The sequence below is a fragment of the Schistocerca serialis genome, chromosome 2 (assembly GCF_023864345.2).
Source record: "Schistocerca serialis cubense isolate TAMUIC-IGC-003099 chromosome 2, iqSchSeri2.2, whole genome shotgun sequence".
Taxonomy (NCBI): Eukaryota; Metazoa; Arthropoda; class Insecta; order Orthoptera; family Acrididae; genus Schistocerca; species Schistocerca serialis.
The window spans coordinates 972,299,925-972,317,866 of NC_064639.1; the positions used below are offsets into that span (position 1 = coordinate 972,299,925).

The 17,942-nt window shown below is 42.2% G+C and overlaps 1 protein-coding gene across 1 annotated transcript in view; it reads right to left on the bottom strand.

Annotated features, from left to right (window-relative positions):
• The window catches only part of LOC126456561 (glutamate receptor ionotropic, delta-1-like), a 126,729-nt gene that overhangs the window by 77,094 nt on the left and 31,693 nt on the right, over window positions 1–17,942 (bottom strand). Inside the window, exon 4 of the mRNA XM_050092307.1 lies at window positions 14,256–14,409. Coding sequence (XP_049948264.1) covers window positions 14,256–14,409 — 154 coding nt within the window. The remainder of the gene's footprint in view (window positions 1–14,255; window positions 14,410–17,942) is intronic.

The window sequence follows — 17,942 nt, forward strand, 5'->3', positions numbered from 1 at the left end:
TCTTCAGTGCTCAGTCCCTCTTCGAATTAAGCCCCAATGAGCAACATCCCATTCGGATAAACCTTCGTGGTGTGTCGATTACTCTTTCATTTTTTGTCTTACAGAGTCTTTGAGCGTAGCTGCTTGCACAGATATGAAGTGGAACGATCAGTAATAATAAGTAGTAGGTAAAGAAAAAGCAAACTGCAATTCTTTGGTAGTGTGGGGCGGCGAGTGAGTTTGTAGAAAATTTAATCTAAATTTGCTGTTGTATCCTTGTTTGAATGTTGTAACAATTCCCGGCCGATGCACCATATGTGGGGCGGCGAGTGAGTTTGTAGAAAATTTAATCTAAATTTGCTGTTGTATCCTTGTTTGAATGTTGTAACAATTCCCTGCCAGTGCACCATATGTGGGGCGGCGGATGAGTTTGTGGTAAAATAAACTAAAATCTGATTGCTGTATAAACGCTTGCATGTAGAATCAGTTTCTGGCTTTTAGAATGTTGTTAATGCTGTCTTTCGCCGTTCTCAACACTGGCTCTCTATTTACTTTGTGGCACCCAGAAAGTGATTTCATAAAACATGGAACCAGTAATAGAGATCCTAGTGCCCACTTCATTTGAGATACAATTATAGCTGCAACTTATAGCTCTGAGGAATTAGGAGATTGTCCGGGATTTCTAATCAAAAACGGTTTTCCAAAATAGTTGAGTATATTCTGAAATTCACTGATAAAAAACACAAGTATCCCTACAACCTAACTAACAGAGCAGTTCAGAGTCCAATGCGCTGATGCAACTATAAAAGTCCGAATTAAATGTCACAAAGAATGCTCGCCATAATTTGATGAAAATACTTCATCAAACGCCACGCTAAATATTTGGTAGAATGTCTGTCCCGCGACGGCACGTGAAAATACGACAATACGCAAACTGAAGCTAGATAATGAAAATCATTCCAGAATTAACACTTCACATAAAATGTTTTCATGGTTCCGCGTATCTCTAGTAACTTAATACGGCACCCGAGGCTGTTTGTAGCAGTGACACTGATGCGATGCGGCTCCCGACACAGATGGCGTGTCATTCAGCGCTAGGAGAGAACTGGGGCCTTCCTTCCTCGCGCAGCGTCCTTATATATAAACCCGCGGTGCGGACGGCGAAGGGAACGCCTGATCTTTTTCGCTCTCTCGACTAGCCGCTGGGCTAGTAACGCACCACTTCAAGTTACATAATAATTTATAGCTTCTTTTGCTGATGGCCGAAGAAGTTCTTAATTTAAACGTGCATTCAGCACGCAGGTAAGTATTGATAATAAAATTCTGACGTGGCTAAGTTAAATATTCTGGGCGAGAGAATTAATTAAATTACACTGTACGCAGTAGATGAGCTCTGAACTGGCCCTTTTGAGATCCGCTATCGCTATAATTTTATAGGTATTAAAAAGAAACTTTACACATCTTCATAGTCATAGCGGACCTCCAACCTATTTAAATCTAAACATCCTAGCCTTATTTATTAGCCTACTTAATCTATCTTGCTTCCTTCAGTTTTGAGACGAAACCCACAAAATCATGAATTTCCACTAAAATCTTAATTTGTGAAATCCAAAGTACTATTTTTATTAAATCATTATGAAAGATGAATCTAAATATAAATTTTGAAGTCTCTAGCTCTTTTCTGTTGCGCCAATGATTTTTTTTAGAAAAACGTCCAAATTTTGAAAATGGCTGAAGTTATCGAACTGATATTTAACACACATTAATTTAGTATTATTGCTGACATGCTAGAAAAGTTTTAGTTCATTTGCTTGATTTTTAAAGTATTGCGCAACATTTATGACGTCAGAGCTAGTTACAGCAGACTGGCTGGCACACAATGGAAACTGATGTGAATTTACTACAGCGTGAGTAGGCTGCTTCCCTACATCACCCTCTACTTAAATTTTTTTGTTTATGAATGTTAATGAATGAAAAAAAAATTTAATTACAAAAAGGGAAGCAAGAGTACAGTTTAACTCCCTATGAAAAATCAAAATTGAAATATAAACCTGTAGAAACAATAAAGAAAACTGATTACCTACATTAATTATTTAAATTGTGGGCATGTTCACTGCCTTTCAAACAATGTCATTACTCAAAATTTTAAGCAAAGTCAATGAAATATTTTGGCATACATATTGCCTTAGACAAACAAACACATACAAATTGAAAAATTATGAAAATCTTAGATCCATTAAATACATTAAATACATTTTTACATACACAAATTCGAAGAAAATAACATGATACATAAACAGATGATTATCTCTTAGCAGTATTTTCTAAACCTGAAAGAAAAGTTCACAAATAATTTTTACACACGTGGTTGTAGCCGCTTTGGCTGGCGTCCTACACTTCCATTCACAAGGGTAGAGGAGGGGAAGTTGCTATGGTGTGCGTCCTTCATGTTCTCTCTAAATTACATGGGGGAAAGGGGAGGGGTCACTGTGAGTTGTGTCCAAGTCACTCCACGCTTTCACGCAGCTACCAGGCTGCCATTATCTGGTTTGTCCTGTAGAACAAACAAAAAGAGTGCCTCAGACTCTGTTCACTTAATATCTAAGGGTGGGTCACAATGAAATGGGGATATATACATTTTCTCCTTCAGTATGTTGCTGGAACAAAGTTAACAGAACCTTTCTCAATTTTACTCTTACGGTTACTTAACTGTCATAAAATCGGTAAACAAATGGCTCAAAACGCCGATAGTCACGTACCAGAGAAACTCTATGCTCCTAAGGCATACAATCATAAATCATATTTAATCTGAATTTATTATTTCTGGTCTGGAACACTGAACCAATGCTCGGTACATTCCTGATACATTTGCATTTTAAGCACTTAACTGACTCATCTTTGATTACTTTATTCTTAGAGATAGTATGAGTATGATTAGTGGTTGTTTTCTCAGCTTCTTTGAACATGTGAGTAACTTTTGGTAATAGTACAGTTGTGAGTGTTCAAAACACACTACGTTTAGTTGACTACTAAATCCACTTATTGGTCCTCTGCTGTTGTCAGTTCCACATCTGCAATTAGGTACTTACTTACTTTGAAGTGTATTTATGCTGAGCTAAAATAATGTTTCACGTCTGTCAGTATGTTATTTATTTATTTTGCTAGTGTATGTACTTATTTAACACTCACTCTATTAATATTTAAAGCATAGGACAGCACATTTATTTCATATTCATAGTGTATTGCAGCTGATTAGTTTGCTCACGTGGCAATCCATTTCCACTCGATCGGACGCTGAAACCTCAGGTAGTCTCTCTCGGACCTACCACTAAACTACATCAAATAATTATGGACGAACGTAATGCTACATTCCTTAAACCTATAGGACACCATGAGCTGCTCTGTCTCATCTAACATAAGAGTACCTATGGTCGCATTCACGCCTCCAACTCATAACCTCAATACGTGTAGGTGTATCCTGTCACACACTACACTAAAATAATGGCCAGCTCCAACCTTATAAATACTTCAGGGACGTGTCCTTCACGTCTCAACCACAAACACTGCTCAATTCTATTACACTGTCTTTCCTTGCTACACCAGGTGAGTTTAATCTTACAACTTATCTGCATATTTTTTTTCTAACATTAAGCAATCTCTTTCTTACTATTTCTTAGTTAGCTCTAATGCATACACTAGGTTTCACTACCACTTCAGATACTGCTTGTACATAAATTCATATATCTTTTTAAATTACTGTTGGTGAACCATTTCCAATAAAACAACACTTTGTAGTTACTATATTACCAGGGTACTATACATAATTGTTACTCAAATACATTTGTATCTTAATTACGTCATACTTCTCTATTGTTTGTCACTATTAGGTTTGTCACATTAGGTATTTTTCTTCACTAATCGGTGGATAGAATGGTTACATAACTCATGGCTTGATAGCCATGACAGAAAATTTTCATGTCTGGAAAGAAGAGGTCGAAATTTTTGTTGATAGGAAAGATGAAGAATGAGTGAGACCTGAAATGGAAAGAAGATCTCACACAGCTGGGACTGCACAGCTGCCACACTGTGTAGAGGTTACAGAACAACCTCCTCCCTACAGCATTCATTGGTTTAATGCTGTAAAGAAGAGTTAGAAATTTTAGGTGGATAGAAAAGATGAAGAGTGAGTGAGACCTGAAAAGGAAAGAAGATCTCACACAGCTGGGACTGCACAGCTGCCACACTGTGTAGAGGTTACAGAACAACCTCCTCCCTACAGCATTCATTGGTTTAATGCTGTAAAGAAGAGTTCTAACGGAAAATTTTAGTATTTGCAAAGAAAAGGTCGAAATTTTTGAGGACAGGAAAGAGGAAGAATGAGTGAGACCTGAAATGGAAAGAAGATCTCACACAGCTGGGACTGCACAGCTGCCACACTGTGTAGAGGTTACAGAAGAACCTCCTCCCTACAGCATTCATTAGCTTAATGCTGTAAAGAAGAGTTATAACGGAAAATTTTATGTGTTGTAAGAAGATGTCGAAATTTTTGTAGATAGGAAAGATGAAGAATGAGTGAGACCTGAAAGGGAAAGAAGATCTCACACAGCTGGGACTGCACAGCTGCCACACTGTGTAGAGGTTACAGAACAACCTCCTCCCTACAGCATTCAATCATAACCTTTGACCACGCCACGTCGATCTGAAAATACTTTATGATGCCTTTTTAGAACCTGTCTCAGTTCTTCCTTTTGATTGTCTGAAATCTTATAGATTTCCTGCAATTTAGCTTTTATTTTGTCTAAAATAATTGCTTCTCCTTCTTCTGCTGTGTTCAGCTTACTATTACTAAGATTAACACCTTCGTCCCAATACCTCCTATTTTTCAGAACTCGTATAGGCAGCTCCCAAGTTCCATCATCAGTTACTACATGTTTATCACTAAAAGGGACTGTAATTACTCCGGTTATTGGCAAGACCATTTTTAACTGGCTTCTTTCAAAGTCAACAACACTCTGATATTTTGACAAGAAATCTATGCCAATTAAAACCTCAATACTGAGATTGTTTACAATTAAACATGGATGATCAATTAAATTACCATTAATGTTAAAGGGCAGTAAAGCTTCTTGCTTTACCGTTTTTGAAACCTTGCCAGTAGCACCAATTATTCTTAGTCCTGATACCTTCATTACTGTAAGCTTGTCTTTACCAGGTAATGCATCAAAGAAGGACTGCGATATTGCACTCACCTCACTTCCACTGTCTAAGAGACAACGTACATTGATACCCAACATATTCACTATTATTATAGGGTGGCCTATTCTAGGTTGTACAGGTGGTTTCTCAAATTCATCTAGTAGTTCCTTTTGGATTTGTCTTCAACTAAAGTGATCGACATCTGTCTTCATTACATTTAGGTCACAGTGTGTAGGGGTTTCCTGAATTACATTTTCCGCTGCCTTTTCCAGTCGGTCTATTAATTTTAAATCGAAACACCGCACGACTTCATTACATTTAGTTTGCTGAACATGACCCAAATTACTGTAGTCTGAGCGATTCTGCGTCTCCAGACCGGGCATAACACTAGTTACAGCTAAACCACTTTCAACATTATCGTCGGTTTCCTTCTCAAGTGACAACTGGTCACAGCTACTGGGTTCATCGACCCTCAACAGCCTACCCTCTACATTCTCACTTATCTCCTGTCCTAAATCTATTAGTACATTATCAACATCCTGCATAGGCACTTTAGATAAGAGCACATCACCCTCATCGTAAATATAAGCATGAATTTCTTCTGCTTCTTCACCTGTCAATTCAGTATTTTGTAGCTCGTCCCTATCGTTACACTGCTGCGCCTTCTCTTTCTCTTCCCACTTAGAAAGCGTCTCTAACACGGGATCTATCAAATACTGTGAGTGATCTAATATTTCTGTTGTATCCTTAGGTGCTACCGACTCTTCATCCACATGTTCAGTTTGAGTATTCTGATCTGTCTTACCAATTCTCTTAACTACTGGCATAGGAAAAGTAACCGCCTGGTGAGCGCCAGTGTCCTCATAGACGGGAACTAGTTTTCCTGCCTCGGCCTACTACTGTTTCCTTTATTTTCATTATAGTTGACTGGCACAGCATTACTTTCCGTACTGTTGTTTACATGCATATTTTTATTTGGCACAACATTACTGCCATTTGGATGCCATTGTTGGTTCTGATAATTATTTCTCCAATTCCTACCTCTCTTAGGATGGTGAACACCTACTGTCCTGATGTTTACATTGCCATTTTGCTCGTTCCTAAAATTACTATTATTGTTATCGACATTTCTGTTATTACGTGCTTGCTCCTCATTGGCAGCAACACGTTCTACACGTTCCAAATACTCAATGAAACGATCCAGATTGTCTCTAGGGGCTGATATAATTCTAGTTTGCCAATACCATGGCAGTTTGGCTTCAAGACCTAGTATAATCATTTCTGGTTTTAGCTTTTCCGCCAAATGTGACAAACGTGAAATCCATGACCTAGCAAACTCTTTAATTGATTCCTTGCCTGCATTGAAGCGTTTTCCACTCCAAAATTCTCTCAACACTTCATTTTGCTTATTGCTAGACCAATACTCATTAATGAAAGCTGTCTTAAACTCTGCTAATGTTTTACACTTTAACATAACATCAGCTGACCAACGCATGGCGTCACCTGCTAAATGGCTTTTAATAAACGAGATTTTCTCTCGTTCAGACCAAGTTGGTGGAATCACATCTTCAAAATCGTTCCAGAAATCTAGCGGGTGGATATTTTTATCTGGATCAAACCGCAAGAACTGCCGACACCCGATAAAAGCGGCGTTTGCAGCTACCACTTGTATATTACCATTACCAGAAGTTACTGAAGCTACTTTACTCTCAATGTTAGCAATGTTAGTACTAATATTTTCTACTTTCATTTCAACATTTTCTACTCTGTGTACAATATGAGTAGTATCAGTTTTGATTGCATCTACGTCTGCTTGACATATGTTTACTTTAATATTAACATCTTTAAATCTATCTGAGCACAGTTCAGATTCCGCCTCGATCTTTTCTGTTAACTTGTGCTCCAGCTTCGCATCTTCCATTTGGAAGTCCTTGCGAACCTCAGCAACTTCGGATTTTACTGTTTTATACATTTCAGAAAATTGTTGAGCAACCTTTTTCTTAATATCCTCATGGTTGTAATCAATTTTATAATTCAAACTGTCTAGGTCCTCTTTCAACTTATTGCAACCAGCCTTGAAGGTATCGTCCATTACCTCCAATCGCTTATTAAAATTTGTTTGGCTGGCCACAATCTCAGACTTTAATTCAGCATTACTGTTTTTGACCTCACTTATTTCAGACTTTAACTCAGCTGTCATTCTAGCATTACTGGCTGACATTTTTGCATTACTGGCAGCTATTGCTTGTAATATAACATTTAGATCAACAGCCCCAGCATCTTTGGTTTGCTCACTAGCTGGCTTTTTATCACACTCAGGTGACGAAAAACTAGCTCCTATACCAGAATCATCAAAACTAAATGAAACTTCTGATTGATTAGTCATATCTAACTGCTCCTTCTTAAACTCTACCATCTCTGATGACTGTTTCATTTTTAATTCATCAGAGAAACTATCATCCAATAAATTAACAATTTCTGCTTTCTGCTTAACTACAGGGGTCTCTATTATTGAATCATTGCCCCTTCCCACACTACTGTCAGGAGACAATACTTCATATTTCACTTTAACATTACTACTTTCATGCATATTTACACTTGAACCGTTGTCTGGATTTGCAGTTCCCTCAACAGACATATGTTCTGATTTAAGTTTAACCTCAGTTTCATTTGGCGGTTCCATCGCCGACAGTCTTTTAGTGCAGGTTAGTAAAATTTTTAACAGCTTTTCACTTAACTTAGTTCCTTCTGCACGACGTATGGCGTTGCCGGCGCGGCGTACCAGGATTCCTGATGCGACGTGGCACGTTGAACTGCAGACGGCTCTCCGATGGCTGTTGTGTGTTTGCGTGGCCCGCAATTGCAGGCTCTGCGCCGGCTGCTCCAGCGGACGACTGTGGTGCGGCGAGGCTGGCTTCTCGCGATGCCGGCAGCACCGCTAGACTCAGTGCCAGCTCCGTCAATCCAGATGCGTTGTTAATCCAATTGCGTCGTCCACATGCACACGTAACACATTCACTGTTCTATACTCAGTTGCATGTCGCATTTCACTCGCGAATCCGAATAGTTAAAAATCACTTTCACTTAGTTGATTTCCCGGCCGATGCACCATATGTGGGGCGGCGAGTGAGTTTGTAGAAAATTTAATCTAAATTTGCTGTTGTATCCTTGTTTGAATGTTGTAACAATTCCCGGCCGATGCACCATATGTGGGGCGGCGAGTGAGTTTGTGGTAAAATAAACTAAAATCTGATTGCTGTATAAACGCTTGCATGTAGAATCAGTTTCTGGCTTTTAGAATGTTGTTAATGCTGTCTTTCGCCGTTCTCAACACTGGCTCTCTATTTACTTTGTGGCACCCAGAAAGTGATTTCATAAAACATGGAACCAGTAATAGAGATCCTAGTGCCCACTTCATTTGAGATACAATTATAGCTGCAACTTATAGCTCTGAGGAACTGGGAGATTGTCCGGGATTTCTAATCAAAAACGGTTTTCCAAAATAGTTGAGTATATTCTGAAATTCACTGATAAAAAACACAAGTATCCCTACAACCTAACTAACAGAGCAGTTCAGAGTCCAATGCGCTGATGCAACTATAAAAGTCCGAATTAAATGTCACAAAGAATGCTCGCCATAATTTGATGAAAATACTTCATCAAACGCCACGCTAAATATTTGGTAGAATGTCTGTCCCGCGACGGCACGTGAAAATACGACAATACGCAAACTGAAGCTAGATAATGAAAATCATTCCAGAATTAACACTTCACATAAAATGTTTTCATGGTTCCGCGTATCTCTAGTAACTTAATACGGCACCCGAGGCTGTTTGTAGCAGTGACACTGATGCGATGCGGCTCCCGACACAGATGGCGTGTCATTCAGCGCTAGGAGAGAACTGGGGCCTTCCTTCCTCGCGCAGCGTCCTTATATATAAACCCGCGGTGCGGACGGCGAAGGGAACGCCTGATCTTTTTCGCTCTCTCGACTAGCCGCTGGGCTAGTAACGCACCACTTCAAGTTACATAATAATTTATAGCTTCTTTTGCTGATGGCCGAAGAAGTTCTTAATTTAAACGTGCATTCAGCACGCAGGTAAGTATTGATAATAAAATTCTGACGTGGCTAAGTTAAATATTCTGGGCGAGAGAATTAATTAAATTACACTGTACGCAGTAGATGAGCTCTGAACTGGCCCTTTTGAGATCCGCTATCGCTATAATTTTATAGGTATTAAAAAGAAACTTTACACATCTTCATAGTCATAGCGGACCTCCAACCTATTTAAATCTAAACATCCTAGCCTTATTTATTAGCCTACTTAATCTATCTTGCTTCCTTCAGTTTTGAGACGAAACCCACAAAATCATGAATTTCCACTAAAATCTTAATTTGTGAAATCCAAAGTACTATTTTTATTAAATCATTATGAAAGATGAATCTAAATATAAATTTTGAAGTCTCTAGCTCTTTTCTGTTGCGCCAATGATTTTTTTTAGAAAAACGTCCAAATTTTGAAAATGGCTGAAGTTATCGAACTGATATTTAACACACATTAATTTAGTATTATTGCTGACATGCTAGAAAAGTTTTAGTTCATTTGCTTGATTTTTAAAGTATTGCGCAACATTTATGACGTCAGAGCTAGTTACAGCAGACTGGCTGGCACACAATGGAAACTGATGTGAATTTACTACAGCGTGAGTAGGCTGCTTCCCTACAGTAGGATATTTGGAACCCATACACTGTGTAGAAAATAGATTGGATAGAAAACGCTTGTACGGCTCGTACTACCGGGTGATCAAAAAGTCAGTATAAATTTGAAAACTTAATAAACCACGTAATAATGTAGATAGAGAGGTAAAAATTGACACACATCCTTGGAATGACATGGGGTTTTATTAGAACAAAAAAAGAAAACAAAGTTCACAAAATGTCCTACAGATTGCGCTGGACAGCAAAACTGCTACCGTGACGGGTGAGAGGTACGCCGATATTTTACAGAATCGCATCATCCCCACACCTGCTAGAACGTACGATGTTTGTGCAGGATGGCGCTCCACCCCATATTGCTAGACGCGTGAAAGATCTCTTGCGCGCGTCGTTTGGTGATGATCGTGCGCTCAGCCGCTACTTTCGTCATGCTTGGCCTCCCAGGCCCCCAGACCTCAGTCCGTGCGATTATTGGCATTGGGGTTACCTGAAGTCGCAAGTCTATCGAGATCGACCGACATCTCTAGGGATGCTGAAAGACAACATCCGACGCCAATGCCTCACCATAACTCCAGACATGCTTTACAGTGCTGTTCACAACATTATTCCTCGACTACAGCTATTGCTGAGGAATGACGGTGGACATATTGAGCATTTCCTGTAAAGAAAATCATCTTTGCTTTGTCTGAATTTGTTATGCTAATTATTGCTATTCTGATCAGATGAAGCGCATCTGTCGGACATTTTTTGAACGTTTGTATTTTTTTGGTTCTAATAAAACCTCATGTCATTCCAAGCATGTGTGTCAATTTGTACCTCCCTATCTACATTATTCCGTGATTTATTCGGTTTTCAAATTTATACTGACTTTTTGATCACCCGGTAGGATACTGTCTAAGTGTGTGCGGTCCATATCAAGTCGCACTAAAACGGGTTCATCGAGTGCATACAAAGAGTTACGTCGCGATGGTTGAACTGGCGACAGAGTGTAAAAGAGACCTCTATTGGCAGAGAGTACTGAAACAGAGGATGACAGACTAAAGGCCGAAATACTAAATGTCTTTTTCCAAAGCTGTTTCACAGAAGAAGACTGCACTGTAGTTCCTTCTCTAGATTGTCGCACAGATGACAAAATGGTAGATATCGAAACAGACGACAGAGGGATAGAAAAACAATTAAAATCGCTCAAAAGAGGAAAGGCCGCTGGACCTGATGGGATACCAGTTAGATTTTACACAGAGTACGCGAAGGAACTTGCCCCCCTTGTTGCAGCGGTGTACCGTAGGTCTCTAGAAGAGCGTAGCGTTCCAAAGGATTGGAAAAGGGCACAGGTCATCCCCGTTTTCAAGAAGGGACGTCGAACAGATGTGCAGAACCATAGACCCATATCTCTAACGTCGATCAGTTGTAGGATTTTGGAACACGTATTATGTTCGAGTATTATGACTTGGAAACTAGAATCTACTCTGTAGGAATCAGCATGGGTTTCGAAAAAGATGATCGTGTGAAACCCAGCTCGCGCTATTCGTCCACGAGACTCAGAGGGCCATAGACACGGGTTCACAGGTAGATGCCGTGTTTCTTGACTTCCGCAAGGCGTTCGATACAGTTCCCCACAGTCGTTTAATGAACAAAGTAAGAGCATATGGACTATCAGACCAATTGTGTGATTGGATTGAAGAGTTCCTAGATAACAGAACGCAGCATGTCATTCTCAATGGAGAGAAGTCTTCCGAAGTAAGAGTGATTCCAGGTGTGCCGCAGGGGAGTGTCGTAGGACCGATGCTATTCACAACATACATAAATGGCCTTGTGGATGACATCGGAAGTTCATTGAGGCTTTTTCCGGATGATGCTGTGTTATATCGAGAGGTTTTAACAATGGAAAATTGTACTGAAATGCAGGAGGATCTGCAGCGAATTGAAGCATGTTGCAGGGAATGGCAATTGAATCGCATTGTAGACAAGTGCAATGTGCTGCGAATACATAGAAAGAAAGATCCCATATCATTTAGCTACAATATAGCAGGTCAGCAACTGGAAGTAGTTAATTCCATAAATTATCTGGGAGTACGCATTAGGAGTGATTTAAAATGGAATGACCATATAAAGTTGATCGTCGGTAAAGCAGATGTCAGACTGAGATTCATTGGAAGAATCCTAAGGAAATGCAATCCGAAAACAAAGAAAGTAGGTTACAGTACGCTTGTTCGCCGAATGCTTGAATACTGTTCAGCAGTGTGGGATCCGTACCAGATAGGGTTGATAGAAGAGATAGAGAAGATCCAACGGAGAGCAACGCTGTTCGTTACAAGATCATTTAGTAATCGCGAAAGTGATGATGGATAAACTCCAGTGGAAGACTCTGCAGGAGAGACGCTCAGTAGCTCGGTACGGGCTTTTGTTGAAGTTTCGAGAACATACCTTCACCGAGGAATCAAGCAGTATATTGCTTCCTCCTACGTATATCTCGCGAAGAGACCATGAGGATAAAATCAGAGAGATTAGAGCCCACACAGAAGCATACCGACAATCCTTCTTTCCACGAACAATGCGAGACTGGAATAGAAGGGAGAACCGATAGAGGTACTCAAGGTACCCCCCGCCACACACCGTCAGGTGGCTTGCGTAATATGGATGTAGATGTAGATGTAGAGTGTGAGTAGGACGTTGTACATTCCCCAACAAGCTACTTAGAATACTTCAAGAAGGCAGAAACTTATTCTTCAGCCACCACGCACCCGCCCCGCAGGGATAGTACAGAAAAAATTAGACCAATGAGAGGCCGGACAAAGAGGCACAAAGAGTCATTCTTTCCACACTGTGCCTATGAATAGAAGGAAAGAATGCTTAGCATATTGCTCGTCGAAAGGTTTCTGCCATTACGAGCTTTACAGTGACGGACAGGGTGTAGAGGTGGAGGTACACTGCTGGCCACCGTAAATGCAACACCAAGAAAGACAAGAGGTAGCACAACAAAATTTATTTTGTAGATAACATGTTGACCAAGTATCAAATGATTACGTTTACAGACGTCTGTGACATGTGGTTCCTGCCAGAATCAGTAGCCAGAGTAGCCGCCATTGTTGAAGATCACCGCTCCCACACGTCTCGGCATTGAGTCAAAGAGACGTTGGATGTGTTCCTGGGGTACAGCAGCCCAAGCAGCTTCCACACGTTGCCAAAGATCATCTGGTGTGGCAGCTGGGGATGTAATCTGGGTCACTCGTTGAGCAACCATGGACCACATGTTTTCTATCGGCGAAAGATCCGGAGAGCGAGTCGGCCAGGGAAGCACTTCAATCTGGTTACTGACGAAGAACCTTTGGACAATGCGTGCCACGTGTGGTCGCGCATTATCCTGTTGAAATATTGCTGTGGCCGAGCCCTGAAGGTGAGGAAGGACAACTGGCTCCAGCACCTCGGATATATAGCGCCGGCTATTTAAAGTACCGGCAATGCGTACTAGAGGCGTGCGAGAGTAAATCCAATACCGCCCCATACCATAATACCCGGTGCAAGACCAGTGTGGCGGTGCATAATGTAGCTGTCCAGCATCCTTTCTCCACGGTGTCTCCACACTCGAATCCGACCATCGTGGTGCTGCAGACAGAAGCGTGCCTCGTCAGTAAAGACAACGTCATTCCATTCTGCCGTCCACATCCGTCTGTCATCACACCATTGGCGACGGAGACGTCTGTGGTTCTGCGTCAATGGTAGACGAAGCAATGGACGTCTTGCGGACAGACCACTCTGCTGTAAACGGCGTCGAATGGTATGCGCAGACACTGGATGATGCGTTACAGACGCAATGTGCTGTGCTATGGTTCGGGATGTCACTGAGCGATCCGTCACTGCCATGCGCACAATTTGCCTATCAGCACGTGCAGTGGTGCACCGAGGTGAATGCGATCGACCACGTCGGTCCGTCGTACCCTCCTGCATCCAACGGTCACATATCCGCATTACAGTTTGGTTTCGTCCAACACGACTAGCGATTTCTCTGTATGATAATCCGCAATCTCGGTAAGCCACTATCCTTCCTCTGTCGAACTCGGATACTTGATCAAACGATGTTCTCTGTTGTCTACGAGGCATAACTGATCGTCTTGTGAAACAACCACAAGGTAAACACACATGCCGAACGTACACTCATCGAAATCGCCAAGCCTTAAAGGGCGCTATGAGGTGGCGCCACAGGCGCGCGTGATGTGCGTCTGCGCTGAAAATCTAATCAGTTGCATATCTCATCGCTGCAAACCCATGGTGTAAATTTCACTTGATCCGGATGCTTCCTTCAGGGTGTTGCATTTACGGTGGCCAGCAGTGTAGATCAGATGTACAGTCAGGGCGTGTGACGTACCTGCAGATCTCCCCTGGCCTCCAGTGCCCTGGGGCTGGCGAGCGCGGCGGTTCCGTTGGCGCGGTCCCAGCGGCCCAGTGGTACCACCACCAGGGACGAGTTGAGCGCTGGCCGGATCTTGTACACCTGCAGCAGCTGCGCCCAAGCTGCGGGCCTGCAGCGTGGAACGATCCCCTCCACCTCACTGCTTACTGAAAGGCTTAAGCTCACCCGAGGCTTAACAATCAAGTTTTAGCTATTGTCATGTCCAGAGGTGCAAACTGCACTGAGGTGACAAAAGTTATGGGTTACCGCCTAACATAGTGTCGGACCTCCTTTTGCCTGGCGTAGTGCCACAGCTCGACTTGGCGTGGACTCAACAGTTGTTGGAAGTCCCCTGCAGAAATACTGTGAGCCGTGCTGCCTTTAGAGACGCCTATAATCGCGAAAGTTGTAAGCAGGCTGTTTAGGTTTTTATGTCGGTAACGCCACGTAGCGCTCTGTATGAAAATCACTGACTGTGCTGTGTGCAGTTCCCGGCTGGTTGGCATTGTTGGAATATTCGCTTGTGTAGTGTTGGGCAGTTGGATGTGAACAGCGCGTAGCGTTGCGCAGTTGGAGGTGAGCCGCCAGCAGTGGTGGATGTGCGGAGAGAGATGGCAGACTTTTGAGAGTGGACTACCTAGACGTGTGCCCATCAGAAAGAGTAAATTTGTAAGACTGGATGTCATGAACTGATATATATATCATCACTTTTGAACACGGTTAAGGTAAATACATTGTTTGTTCTCTATCAAAACCTTTCATTTGCTAACTATGCCTATCAGTAGTTAGTGCCTTCAATAGTTAGGATCCTTTATTTAGCTGGCAGTATTGGCGCTCGCTGTATTGCAGTAGTTCGAGTAACGAAGGTTTTTGTGAGGTAGTGATTCATAAAAGGTATAGGTTATTGTTAGTTAGGGCCATTCTTTTGTAGGGATTATTGAAAGTCAGATTGCGTTGCGCTAAAAATATTGTGTGTCAGTTTAGTGTTTATCAGAATAAGTAAAGAGAGAAGTGTCTGAGTACGTTCAGTTCTGCTCAGCTGTTTGAAAATCAAATAACGTAAATTGCAGTAGTTCGAGTAACGAAAATTTTTGTGAGGTAAGTGATTCATGAAAGGCATAGGTTATTGTTAGTGAGGGCCATTCTTTTGTAGGGATTATTGAAAGTCAGATTGCGTTGCGCTAAAAATATGGTGTCAGTTTAGTGAATGTCTGAGTACGTTCAGTTTTGCTCAGCTGTTTGAAAATCAGATAACGTAAGAGGTTTATCAGCACAGTAATTCATTAATTTTTCTAAGGGGATGTTTCAAATGTCGCAGATAAAAAAAAAGAGTTTTATATATTTGAGGATCTTCATGATGTAATAAAACTGGAGCACATGTTGTATGGGGCACCTTCGATTTCACAAGGTTTTGCAATAATTGGGTTTGCTGTGCTTCAAAGAAACTGCAACAAGGAAAAAAATGGTTGGCATCTCCTTCTTCTATTTTCTGATAGTCGCGGAAGGGATATCCTTGACGCCTATCCGACATATGGAGCGGAATCATAGCTTTCTCGTTTTCGTACCAAGGGGGGGGGGGGGGGGGGGAGGTTTCAAAGTGTCGCCGGTGTAGGATTTTGTGCACCAACCGAAATCTCGTTATGTCCCACAAATGTTGGATGGGATTTATATTGGGTGATCTGGTTGGCCAGATCACCGCTCGACCAACCAGTCGTGAACAACTGTGGCTCAATGACATGGATCATTGTGTCATCCATAAAAATTCCATCGTTGTTTGGGAACACGAAGTCCACGAACGGCTGCAAATGGTCCCAGTTGGTTCAGTTTGATCAGAGAGCACAGTCCGTTGCATGTAAACACAACCCACACCATCCTGGAGCCACCACGAGCTTGCACAGTGCCTTATCGACAACCTGGGTCTGTGGTTTCGTAGGGTCTCGCTACACTCGAACCCCACTGAAATCGTGACTCATCTGAAAAGCCACGGTTTTCCAGTCGGGGTCCAACCGATATGGTCACCAGCCGAAGAGAGGCGCTGTAGGCGATGTCGGGCTGTTAGTAAAGACACTAGCGACGGTCGTCTGCCACTTTCCGCGGCATTGTCCGAGCAGATACGTTCGTCGTACGTCCCACATTGATTTCTGCTGTTATTTCATACAGTGTGGCTTGTGTGTCAACACAGATGACCCTACGCAAACGCAGCTACTCTCGACCGTTAAGTGTAGGCCGTCGGCCACTCCATAGTCCATGGTGAGAGGTAATGCCTGAAATTTGGTATTCTCGGCACACTCTTGAGACTGCGGGTGTCGGAATTCCGAATTCCCAAACGATTTCCACAATGGAAAGTCCCATGCGGCTATCTCCAACTACCAATCCGCATTCAGATGTTGTTAATTCCCGCCGTGCTGCCATAATTACACCCCCCCCCCCCCACCCACCCTCCACACACCGCGCGACTGCTACGGTTGCAGGTTCGAATCCTGCCTCGGGCATGGATGTGTGTGATGTCCTTAGGTTAGTTAGGTTAAAGTAGTTCTAAGTTCTAGGGGACTGATGACCACAGATGTTAAGTCCCATAGTGCTCAGAGCCAGCCTCCACACACACACACTCACGTCCAAAACTGTTTCTCATGAACTACCTGAGTGAAAGTAACAGCTCCGCCAATGTATTTCCCTCTTTTATCTTGTTTACACGATACTACCGCCATCTGTATATGTGCATATCGTTATCCCACGACTTTTGTCACCTCAGTGAATTACCTCTGGATTACGACGATTACAGCTTAAAAAGCCTTTGCTGCTATCAAAAATACCTTTCTATGTGGTACCCTAATAAACATTCGGAGGAAGATAGACTGTATATTTTTCTAATATACTAGGGTTAGAACTTTAATACTGGCAACTATTTATTTACAAAAATGGTTCAAATGGCTCTGAGCACTATGGGACTTAACATCTCACGTCATCAGTCCCCTAGAACTTAGAACTACCTAAACCTAACTAACCTAAGGACATCACACACGTCCATGCCCGAGGCAGGATTCGAACCTGCGACCGTAGCAGTCGCGCGGTTCCGGACTGAAGCGCCTAGAACCGCTTGGCCACCACGGCCGGCATTTATTTACAGCTCGTACAAAATAGACCCGTGTTTCAAAGTTTTACTGACCTTCAAAATAGTCACCAGCATTGTGCATAACTCGTTGACAGCGATGTGGAAGTCGTAGGATACTCTTAGCAGTGCCAGTTGTGTTGATAGTTTGAGCGGCGCGGCCTATTGCCTGACGAATGTGTAGCAGTTCTGGACGAATTCCGTGAAGTGTTTCCATCAGTTTAGAAATCGAGTTGAACTCACGAGGGCTCAAGTAAGGGGAGTGCAGTAGGTGGTATAGCACTTAGCAGCCCCATCAGTCAAACAAATGAGTAACAGATTGCACTGTACGTGCTTGAGCATTGTCCTGCAAAATGATGGTCAGGTCCTGCAGAAAGTGTCATCACTTCTGTTTCTATGCTGTTCATTTCTGGAACACAACCTACGACCAACTTAGAGACAGACACTTTCTGCAGGACCTGACCATCATTTTGCAGGACAGTGCTCAAGCACATACAGTGCAAGCTGTTACTGATTTGTTTGACTGATGGGGCTGCTAAGTGCTATACGACCTA